This window comes from Chanos chanos, chromosome 4 (assembly GCF_902362185.1).
Source record: "Chanos chanos chromosome 4, fChaCha1.1, whole genome shotgun sequence".
NCBI lineage: Eukaryota > Metazoa > Chordata > Actinopteri > Gonorynchiformes > Chanidae > Chanos > Chanos chanos.
This window is the reverse complement of record NC_044498.1, coordinates 37,029,259-37,041,490: the sequence shown is the minus strand read 5'-3', so window position 1 is coordinate 37,041,490 and position 12,232 is coordinate 37,029,259. Positions and strand designations below refer to the sequence as shown.

General features: G+C 40.8%; 1 protein-coding gene and 1 pseudogene across 1 annotated transcript; one reads left to right on the top strand and one right to left on the bottom strand.

The window, feature by feature from the left end:
* Positions 1-4,782: 4,782 nt before the first annotated feature.
* On the bottom strand, positions 4,783-5,619 carry LOC115810357 (serum amyloid P-component-like). Its single transcript, XM_030772287.1, has 2 exons — positions 5,553-5,619; positions 4,783-5,396 (listed from the first exon to the last, which is right to left on the bottom strand). The coding sequence occupies exons 1-2, from the start codon at positions 5,608-5,610 to the stop codon at positions 4,783-4,785; spliced, it is 672 nt and encodes a 223-aa protein (XP_030628147.1). The 5' UTR covers positions 5,611-5,619.
* Positions 5,620-7,807: 2,188 nt separating this feature from the next.
* On the top strand, positions 7,808-11,096 carry LOC115810356 (uncharacterized; annotated as a pseudogene).
* The last annotated feature ends 1,136 nt before the right edge of the window (positions 11,097-12,232 follow it).

The following is a 12,232-nucleotide window of genomic DNA, read 5'->3' as shown; positions in this document are numbered from 1 at the left end:
TAAAAAAGATCAGTAAAGAAAAAAATACAGACAAATCTCAGAGAACCTGCGAAGTGTTTTAACATTTAAGTTGTCAGTTTGGTCAGACAACCACATTAGATGCTCTGAATTGAAAGAGAAATCAGTGTTTTGAAGATTAAAACTGAAATTGTTATATGCTTACAAGTTCACTATGTAAGCATATACATAGTGTTTCCTTTGTTTCACCCTGTTAGTTTAAGCACTGGTTCCATCTGTTTTCCGTTAGTTTAGTCTTGTACTGTTTTGTATAAATTCTACTGGTTTTCCCTTTGTTCTTTGTGTGAAAGAGCTGCATTGTCGGTTCATACCTTTTTCCAAATTAGGGGTAGTCAACATTCATCCTAAAGAACTGCTGTGCATGGAGCACTCTGCCCTGGCCCTAAGTTTGTAAACTCAACACCTGAAAATGCTTTACTATATAGATACAAATATTTAATCAAAAGGCTGGGAGGAAATACTTCAGGAATATTGCTCCTGAAGCAGAGTAATGTCTAACTGTGTGTAGCAAGTAGAGCGGAAGAAGGAAGTTTGTTTAACTGTTCTTGAAAGCTTTGGGTGTTCACCACGCCACCTAAGGGAATCTCACCCTCAGGAAATTACTAAAAGGTTTAACTTCCTTAAACCCGAAAAGGTCACAGGTTCAAAACCACTCAAGACTCCACAAATAATATACGTCTTTTAATCACAATTTGATGTAAAACACAGACAGGTGACCCCACCCATTGCCAGGGCAATACACTGGCAACAACTGGGGTAAAAACAGACCACGTTAACAGGCAATACATGCAGTGCATTGGTGTGGTAACATATTGCTGATGACAGCAAACGAAGCCAGGTACAGGGCTTGGGGCTTACTCCAGCAGAAGGGGCTGATGGAGACGGGGAGGGATCCTGATGCTGCGTACCACATGTGAATACCCACCACAATCCAAATCACCCCAAGTGCTCTACAATGAGCGACCAGTGAAAGGAATCCACCACCTGAAGATCCGCCTGCCACCCGGATAGGCCCAACAGTTCCTGTCCAGCTGAGGAAAACACACAAAACAATTAACAGTGTGGGGAAAGCAACCAAAAACTGATAGTATTCAATTCCCTGTTTAATAGGGCAGCAACTTTGCTAGCCAGAATGGTCACCAGCGTTGCTTTCCAGTTGCCCCAACACCGCACGATATAATGGTACATTTAACAGAGTCCAACCCAAATACTCATACCAAAACAATAAAGTAATACAAAACGGTAATACAAAAACAATAAGACCTTGAAGGGACAAACACGCTCAATCTTGAAGACAAACAACCAACAAAACTCAAAGGAAAATGAACACAGCCAAACACAAAATAATCAACAATAAAACCAAGCCAAATGTAGAAATGTAGAGATGTGGAGACACAGAGACAAAAACAACAGCACTGCCAAGGATTGGAGGCTGGGAAAGGCCACCCACTGTCGTGCGCATCAGAGCCTACAGTTTCCGGGGTATAGAGATGCTGCTTCCCAACCAACGACAGAATAAGAGCCGCAAATACCACAGCCCAATCAACATTAATAGCAAAACAAAACTAAAAAAAGAATTGTATTATCTAAAAACAAATGGAAGCCAAAGAAAATATGACAATAAAACAAACCAGCATACCTTGAACAAAAGTGAAGCTGCTTTGAGCAAGGCTCAGAAAGGAGCACAACCCCGCATCTACAGCAAAGAGATGAGCCCACTACACCTAGAATCACTGGAAACACCAGTCGTAGGGAAACACGATAACTCAACCGGCCAAGCCAAACTGTGCAACGCACCAGTAACACCGACGCCAGGTTCCCAAACAGAGGTAAGGAGTGATAGAAAACATCTCTCCAAATAACAGTCCCTGGCCTAGATATAACATTGCAAGGGTACTGCCAAATAACTAAGGTGTCCACTAATCAGCACATCCAGCCGAAGACAATTAAGTGAACAAGCGGAGAGAGGGAAAACCTAACCTGCTACATGTGTCATAAGGTACTGCACATGTGTGATAGAAAGTCTCCAAACAATCCGAAGGGGAAGTAAAGCTGTAACTTTGCCTCTTATCCGTCTTCTGTTTTCACAGGTTTGTAAGAGAACTTTGGCAAAGTGGATGGGATCTGGTTGAACATCTCCACAAAAAGCTTGGGTTCGTAAGCTTCTCTTCAGTGCATTAATCTTTTACACCTTCAATTTGCAAAAGCCATTTTTAAAGATTGCAATCACCTGAGAAGAATTTTAACCACTGACCATTTTCAAAATGAGACATTTATTCATATAAATGTAATAAACATATCAGTATTTCCATCATTCAGTTTGGAATTATAATACATAAGATACTTTAAATGTGAGATGACATAAAATTTGGTACACTTTTCCTGCAAACTCTATAAAATAAATATATACCTCATAAATATATGCTCCAAACACTGAGCAGTAGTGATATTTATTTGACTAAGCCACGCTGCTTTGAATCTAGTTCACTATTTGGCATGAAATGATGATATGAAATGTATTAAGCTGGACTACTATATCTGCTTGTTACAGCTGTCTGTTTATTTACTTACAGAGTCACTCTGGACAGCAAAGGAGCATACCTTAAAGTTAATATAGGTATTTGTTTTCACTTGGATTCACACTGTTCATTGTCTACACCTGTTCATTATTATCTATGTTGCAAACAATGTAAAAGTGATGCATCATATCCATAAGGACCCTCATAGACAACAACAGGAAAAATTGTTCTTAAAATAAGAATTGAATAAGACATAAGAAATCCAGTTTAAACTAGCAGTTCAAACAATGATAATAAAAAAAATCCATCCAGTTTAAACTAGCACATCAAATAATGATAATAAAAAAAAAATCCAACCTTGTCTTACAGCTGTTGTACCAACCGAAAGAGTTAATATTATGGTAAGAATCCTCATTTCTCCTCTGAACATTAATGTGCAGTGAAAAGCGATCAATACAATGTCAGCCCTTTGTGAAACACCACATGACTCTAAAACACGTGAATGCTTGTCTATAATTTTAGTAAAGTATCAAGTCACATGATCATAACAGTTGCTTATCACCATAAGAAGTAAAAGCATGACCTCTGAATGAGCTTGAGACTGCGTATTAAAAAAAAAAAGTAGTTTGGCTGTGTATGAAAGTCTCTGCCTCAACTGTGAACTAGCACCACCTATGTCAGCAAACCTAGCTCTTGATTACACTTCAGTAAATTCAATGATGGCATACTGGTACCACCTTTTAAACAATAGCATAATATAACATAGTAACAACATACTCGACACTATTTTGTAATTTTGGTTTGATTGGTTATTTGACTGACTTTGGGCTGATTGAAGAAAATAACACTGTCTTACAAAGTTCTTAGTCAACTGGGCAAACACAGAGAAATGTACAGAATTTACAAAAATGCAAGATACAGGTAAAACAAAGGAAACACCAACATAAATTCTCTGTTGTGCTATCATAAGCTACCAGAACAACTTCACCTGTTGAGCCTATACATGGCAGGAGCTCTATTAAGGTTATTTGGTGTATGATCTATTCCTTCATTTTGTGTTCTTGCTGTGGATGGTGGTGGAATACATCAAATGTGCCTGAAGATTATCTTCTCAAAAGTGTTCATCTGGATTGAGATTTGTTTACTTACATGGCCATGTCATATGGTTTACATGGTTCTCATGATCATCAAACTATTCAGTGATCACTCGTGTTTAGTGGACAGGGGCACTGTCAATCTGGAAAACACCTTCTCCATCAGGATACAAATACATTGCCATAGGATACAGGTGAGCACTCAAAATGCCTGTGATTTTATTGACATTTGTCTTGTCATCTACGTGGTTTAGGGAAACTAAACCATTCCAGAGGACTGCACTTCAGGCCATGACTGAGCTGTTAGAAACACTGACCACTAGGAAAACCACTGAGACGGGTAGGTTAGTTTTGGTGTGAACTGCACATGGGCTCTCTTACTTACTGGAAGAAAAGCGGAGAATGGCTCACCTGACAACATTTTCCAAATGCTCTTTAGACTCCAGCTTGTGTTCTCTGTGCTGCTTTACTGATAAATGTGAGTTTTAGGTATAATAAAGTGTAACACTTTCCAAAATATCCCATATTTCCAAAAGAAAGTCATATGTGATGTTAAATGTGCATATACCATTTACTATTTGGCAGTTTTTGGTTTGATGTTATTTCTTTCCACAAACTACATGAACTAAAAACTTTGAGCATGTTTGTAATTTTTGAGCATGTTTGTAATTTTTCAGATGTCATACCGTTCTGTGATGTTTGGATGTTGCCGCAAAATTTATTTTACATACATTCACATGACTTTGACTTTGATTTCCTTGTTTATCAATTTAATTTTTGTAACAAACATACATAGAAAACAATGAACATCATGTATAAAGGAAACATAATATTACTTGGACATTAAAACAAGAGCATCTTTAATTTCAGTTTGCAATATATCAAACACAGAGGGAGTGTAATGTGTGTATATATATATATATATATATATATATATATATATATATATATATATATATATATATATATATGAAAGTCCAGCACAGTTTCAAAAAACAAAGAATAAAACATATGAAGCACTACACACAGAACAGTTTAATAAATACTGGCACTGATTTCAACATAGATTTTTTGCTTTTTAAGAAGAGCAAGGTTCACTCGCTTGTGACTTTATTCAAATTATGTCATGCCTTTAAATTTGAGTTAGAGGCTCAAACATTAGTCACATTATCAGTAACAACATACCCATATTTGGTGAACTCCAAAGAGCCCCAGTCAAGTACATTGCCTCCCGAAAATGGCAGGCCAGAGTCAAAAAACTGAATCTCACTGTCAGGGAGAACATAGTCCCACATTTGAACATCAGTGAGCATCCCAACAAATGAGTCTGTGTCTTTAAAACCTCCACCGTATGAGTCCTGATCTTGACCTAAAATAATGATGGGAATACCGGCTAAAGATGTCCCGGCACGGAGCCCTTTTTTTGCAGTATGTCTTCCATTTATCCAAAACTGATGTAGCCCAGTATCAGAGCTCCTGGTAGCACACACTGAATTCCAAGCATCCAGCCTATCAGCAGAAACTGAAAAGGATAAGAATTCCGAACCGTACCATACTTGGTAAACATCCTGCTTTTCCCTCCAAAGTAACAAGCCATTGGGTTGTGTTGGAAGGGCCAGAGAAAAGAGAGTTTGACTACGGTTCAAATCAGAGAAGAAACGCAGACACACTGTCACAGAGGTGAAGGTCTTGGTCACACTGGGGGTCAGTCTGACATAAGCTGTGTTGGACTCTCGTGGGAAGACAAACATTTTCCCTGAAAGATCTTTAAAAAAAAAAAAGTTCACAGATGTTACAATTAGCAAACAAATTTTGTTTATAGATTTCATGTTCACACGTTTTGGGCGGCAGCCGGTAAAGAAACAGGTAAAATGATGCTAAAGTAACTTTTGTTCTCTTTGAAGTTAACGGTTAGGTTTACCTTGTTGCTCTGCAAGAGAGACCGCGATGAACGTGAATAAAAGCCAAAGTTTTCTCATCTTGCTCTCTTTTACACTGCTCCCAATACAGACTAACCAGGATACAATGAAAGTCTTACTCAGACACAGTCTTTTTATAGGTATCTCACAATTTCCTTCTCACTTTTTTGAAGTGAATTATTAATCTACCCTGACGGGAAATCTGTCAGTAGGAATTACTCATATTACTCCTTCACACCATAGTACAGTCATCTCTGGGACAAATAGAGTTAATAACAGGATATTTACAGAGGCAGTTATTATGCACTTCCCTCTATTAGGAACTGCAGGGAATATGATCCTAGTTAACTGCTCCCACTGTGATTGTGTCCCTGTGATGTGATAGGCAGGCTGGTTAAACAGTAATACAGTCAATACAGGTGGATGGTATCAGGTAGATGTGTTTATTAGAACGAGCTGTAACAAATGATTTTCCAGGGGAATTCACGTGAAGCCATGGATCAAGTAAATAATTACCGGGATGTTTACAGATCACTAAGGAAGTGTGGAGATATTCCTGTAAGTGCTGATTACATTCTTTTCCTGTACTGAAGATATGATAAGTGGATCAGTAAAACAAGGAAATAAGCACACACACATAAGCAGAGTTATAACAGACTTATTCTGGGCTACGCTTTAATTGCAAATGTTCACTTATCTAAATGGAAACAATGACACAGCCCTTCCTGACACATAAAAATTATGGATTTACGTGAATTTTTGTACAAAACAGCAGCAGTATATTTCACTGGAAAAAAACAGAAGATATGTTTTCCCACTGATAGGGTCATACTTAATGCACTTGAAACCATTTTCCAGTTTCCTTTTGGAAAAAAAGAAAGAATGTAGTACATCATGTAGGTCACTTATGTATGCCAACTGATGCTATTTCAGACAGCATACCATTCAACTGTTCTAAGAGTTTTTGTATTCTTGGGCAGTTCATCCCAACATTGACAGTGAAACAGTGCACCTTTCTAAATATTACAATGTGTTCACCTTTCTGGACAATTGAGCTGAGACCACTCTCTCATCTACATGCTAATTGTTGGCATGGTAAGATTTTTCTACAAGACAGCAACTCGACGGGTTGCTTGGAGAGGAGAGAAAGCAATCATTTTCATCATGTTAGCAGTATATTTAATGTAAGAGTTAACGTATAACACTCTTATAATAGGTTGTGCTTGTGGTTTAAGACATATTTCCTCTCATTTTTGTATACTCTACATTCAAGTCTTAACTCCAAGCACACTGTTCTAAACGAAAATATGCTGTATACTAAAGACATTTGACCATGAGCAACTGTCACGCTGGTGGTGTGGTGCAGGACCCAAGTGCAAGACACGATGGTTGAAGGTGACCAAACAGAAGACTTTACTTAAAATGAAGATCAAACTACACGTGCAGAACAGAAACAAAAGCCAATAACAAAAAGGTGCAGCGTAACAGTGTGCACTAAAACACAAACAACGATAGACAATGGACAAGGAAAACACTAGGACTTAAATAGAGGGAGAACTAAACAGGGCAACACAGGATTGGTAGAAATTAACAAGGTTAATAATTGGGACAAACGGGAACAGGTGAGGGGCGGAGACAGACAGAACAGGCGCACAAAGACATGTCAAAACTAAAAGTCCAAAATGGAGGTGCAGGTTGTGACAGCAACAAAGTACTGATCAATTGTTGTGGAGTGATTGTTTCTGAGACTTTGCAGTATAGTTTTTAAAAAGCAAATAGTTGAATAAATATCTTAAAGGAATATTACATTGACTCATCAGGTACCAAAGGTACTCATCAAAGTGTTGCATCCAGGATTGAGCACCCCAGATGGACGGATTTCCTGGCACTGAATATGGACAATGGATCAGCAAAGATGAGAGCAAACCGTTTTTGTGGTAAGATTTGCAAGATCCTGAGAGGTCTGAGGATCCACCAGAGCAAGATGGGCTGCACAAGCAGAAAGCAAGTGGAGCAATGCACAGGGTCAGTGCCCAGCACTGCACCTGGTGAGAAGGAGGAGGAGCAGGGCTCAGAGTCACCCCACAGTGTCCCGAACCTCCGAGCTCCACATGATCCACCTAGCAGATGATTTGAACATCGCCGGGTCTTGTGGCCTGCCGCACACAAGGAGACTGAGTGGCACCAGTTTGATGAGGACATTAATGCTGCCCTAGAAGCATAATCAAAGGGGGAAGAGGACCAGTGACTCCAGTTGATGTGTACTTTGATCATCAGCATCGGCGCTGAAAGATTTGGCATCAAACAACCAAAAGCTAATACCAACATAGCCAAGCCAAACTGGCACAAGGTCAAGATCACACAGCTAAGGAAAGAGCTGAAGTCTCTAAAACACCAGTACAGGAAAGCGAGAGAGGAGGACAGACCAGCCCTTGCAGAGCTTTGGTACATCCTGAGGCAGAAGCTGATCTCCCTGAGTGGCACAGGAGAAGGGGCAGGGAGAGGGCCTGCAAGTGCACTGCCTTTATTGCGAATCCTTTTGGGTTCACTAAAGGGCTGCTTGGGCAGAAGCGGAGTGGGACCTTTGCATGCCCCGAAGAAGACATCAACCAACACCTCAGTGACACTTACAGCAACAGTGGGAGGGAGGAAGACCTGGCCTAATGTGCTAATTACACCACCCAAACCCTCCATCCTGTTTAAAATCAAGGAGTCCACCCTGACAGAAGTCAGAGATACAGTCAGAGCAGCACGGACTAGCCATGCAAAGTGTATAAGCACTGCCTGAGACCCCTGGAGAGACTATGGAGGCTCATCAGGGTAGTATGGCAGAGGGGGAAGGTAGCCAAGCAGTGGAGACATGCAGACAGGTGTCTAGATACCAATGGAGGAGAATGCAAGTGACATCACGCAGTTCCACACCATCTCCCTGCTCAGTGTCTTTTTCAAGATTCTTGCTAACTGCCAGACAGTGCAACTCCTGTGGAATCACCACACTGACATCATAGTGCAGAAGGGAGGAGTCCCAGGTGTGCCGGGCTGTATAGAGCACACAGGAGTGGTTACCCAGTTGATCCGCAAGGCAAGGGAGAATAGAAGAGATCTGGCAGTCGTTTGGCTGGACCTTGCCAACGCTTATGGATCTATTCCACACAAACTTGTCAAACTTGTGGCATCAACGATTATATAATACTATGCTTCAGAGAGAATCAAAGACCTCATACTACTACAATATTTTCAGTTTGAGATTCACCCCCGGGACAACAACATCCGCATGGCATCGCCTAGAGCAGGGGTCTGCCACCTTTATTATCAAAAGAGCCATATTTGCCTGCTCTCCCACCAAATAAAATTCATCTGGAGCCACAAATCCCATTTGACCCTTAATATAAAGATAAAATAGTTTATAGAATTTTATATATAGTTATACTCTATATACAATAAACTATCATTTATAATGCATTTATGAAATTGTAGAAATACAATACAGCATTATATTTTTTGTTGTTTGCTAATTTCTCACCACATATCAAGCATACAGGTAAGCCAGGTTCATTGGCAGTGAAAGCAAATGAATCTGTCCATGCAGAATTAAACACTCTATTTTCCTCTGACACTTTTCTCATCTTGGATTTATCCATGATAGCTTACCAAGGGCGGAAGTCAGAACTGCATATTAGCCACCTGTGGGTAAAAGCACCCAGAAGTGTGTCTACACAGGATGTGATGCATACTTTAGTGGATGAAATATAAAAACTTTTTTTTTAATTTCCAAAGAAATTATGAAGTGTTCCCTATGAAAAGATTAACCACTGCACAACAAAAATGAATAAACATATAACAAAAATAACCATTATTTATTTCCGTATCATCTTTGGTCAAAGCTGCAGAGAGCCATTGCAGAGGGACTAAAGAGCCGCATGTGGGGTTGCCAACCTCTGGTCTAGAGAAAGGCATTATCACTGCTTGTACCATATCAGTGTCCTTGTTTGGCTTGGCGATGAACATGCTTGTAAAGTCAGCAGAGGTAGAATGTAGGGGCCCCCTGTCCAGATCTATATTGCGTCAACCTCCAATCAAAGCCTTCGTGGACGACCTGGCTGTCACAGCAACATCAGCACCAGGATGCTGATGGTTTCTCCAAGGGCTGGAAAGGCTCATCGCATGGGCGAGAATGAGCTTCAAACCAGCCAAACCAGGTCCCTGGTCCTGAGGAAGGGAAGAGTGGTTGATAAGAACCGCTTTCTTTGGGAGGAGTCCAAATTCCATCGGCGTCTGAGAAGCTTGTGAAGATCCAGGGGAAGATCTTCGACTGCACCCTGAGAGACACTGCAGCAGTCCAGTCAAGTAGTAGTCAAGTTTAAGGCATGGATTTATCAACCTGGTATCCTGCCAAGACTGCTCTGGCCACTGCTGATATATGAAGTTCCAATGACCATCATCAAGAGCTTCAAGTGAAACATCAGCCAGTTCCTCTACAGGTGGCTGGGCCTACTAAGGAGCCTAAGCAGCATTGCCCTGTATGTGCACATCAACAAGCTGCAGTTTCCTTTTACTCACCTGACAGAGGAATTTAAGGTCACCAGAGTTAGAGAGGTGAGGCTTTATAGAGACTCAACCGACAACAGTGTCTCCTCTGCAGGCATCAAGGTTAGAACTGGGAGGAAGTAGCGGGCACAGGAGGCAGTCAAACAGGCAGAGGCGAGGCTAAGACATGGCATCCTGGCAGGTGGCAGCCGGACGAGCCGGGTTTGGTAGCTGTACAAGACCTCGCTATGACAAAGCTCAGGGTAGAGAGAGATGTCAGCTGATCCAGGGAGAAATCCGTATAGAGGTGGAAGAGGAATGCTGGAGTAGGACAGTGGCTATGCACAAGCAGGGAGCTTGGACTAACTGGAACCATACAACTGCCCATGAGATCACCTGGGCAGAACTTTGGAAGTCAGAACCAGCTAGACTCAAGTTTCTGATCCATTCAGTGTATGATGTCCTTCCAAGCCCATCTAACCTGTATTGCTGGGGTCTGGCCAGTACCCCAGCATGCCCACTGTGCCTAGCAAGAGGTTCCTTGGAGCAAATCTTGAGCTGTAGTCTGAAAGCCCTGGGAGAGAGGATGTGGAGGTGGCGCCATGACCAGGTGCTGAAGGCACTAGCTGACACCATCTGCACTGGAATCCAACAGAGCAAACATCAGCTCCCAACAAGGCACAACATTGCCTTTGTCAGGGCGGGAGAAAAAGATCAGGTGGAGCTCAGGGCCTCAGCTGGGCTGCTAGCCTCAGCTCATGACTGGCAGCTGAAAGTGGACCTAGGCAAGCAGCTGAAGTTCCCTGAGCACACTGCGAGGACAACACTCAGGCCAGATTTGGTCCTAACATCTGAGGGTTCTAAGCAAGTGGTCTTGTTGGAACTCACTGTCCCCTGGGAAGACTGGATTGAGGAGGCCCACAAGTGTAAGAAGGCCAAACCTCGAACTGGTAGAGGAATGTAGAAGGCATGGGTGGAAGGGGGAGGGGTGTCACAATTCCAAACGGACACATCTGTGATGTACCATTTGAGCCAGCAGAAGGAGAGATAAATAACCACATTTTTTGTCAAGATCAGTGTGTTAATCTTCAAATGACATAATGCAAAAACTTTTTCCTGGATCAGATGTTTATGTATGTATGTATGTATGTATGTATGTTTGTATGTTTGTATATATGTATGTATGTACACATGTATGCATGAACGTATGTATGTATGTACATTTAGTTAGTTAGTTATTTAACTTAACCATTTCTGAGATCATTTCATCATGAATATTGTGTTACAAAAATGATTACATGTGCGCAGGGAGTTTTCTGAAATTGAAAGGATGATTGGTAGCCAATCTGATCCTGTGATACCTACATGTGTTACCAAATTCCTCACTTCTATTTGCTTATATATATACTTATACATACTTATAATGACTTAGCATGTTTAGGGATGATTTTTTTTAATCCACACTCTTCAAAGGACTGCTCCAGAGACTTGAATATTTCTAGTACCGACACCAGGTGAATAATCACGTGCATTACAGTAATTTCAACATAAGCTACTACTACTACCGCTACTGCTACTGGAAACCTTCACTTCTTAGAAAGAATCCTTTCTTACTGCTTTCAGTTCTAAATTCATCACTACTTTCAAAATCCATACACCATATCTTGAACATCCCTTATTCTAAAAAAAAAAGGGACAAATACTATATTTTTTTAAAATAAACACATATGAATGTCTCTGCACTGGTTCCAGCGTATAGCCTACTGACTTGCTATTGTACAGTACGTGCTGCATACAAATGTTTTCAAACCCATAGTTAACGTCACTGTTATGTTCCCAGCATGAAGTTTACAATTAACCTCACCATGACAATATCAAAATGTTAACTCATCCAGTGTGTATTCTCTTCTCTCAAGTACAAAGCAATCAATTCACATTGTAAGGTTCAAGCACAACACAACAACCACACTGGAAAATCCCGGTGCTGCAGCACAAAACAGTAGGGAGACATAACACTCACATGTGACCAGAGGTGGACGAAGTAAACAACTCCATTACTTGAGTCAAAGTATAGATACTCCTGGTCAAATATTACTCCAATACAAGTAAAAGTTGTTCAGTTCAATTTTTACTTGAGTTAAAGTACTGGAGTACT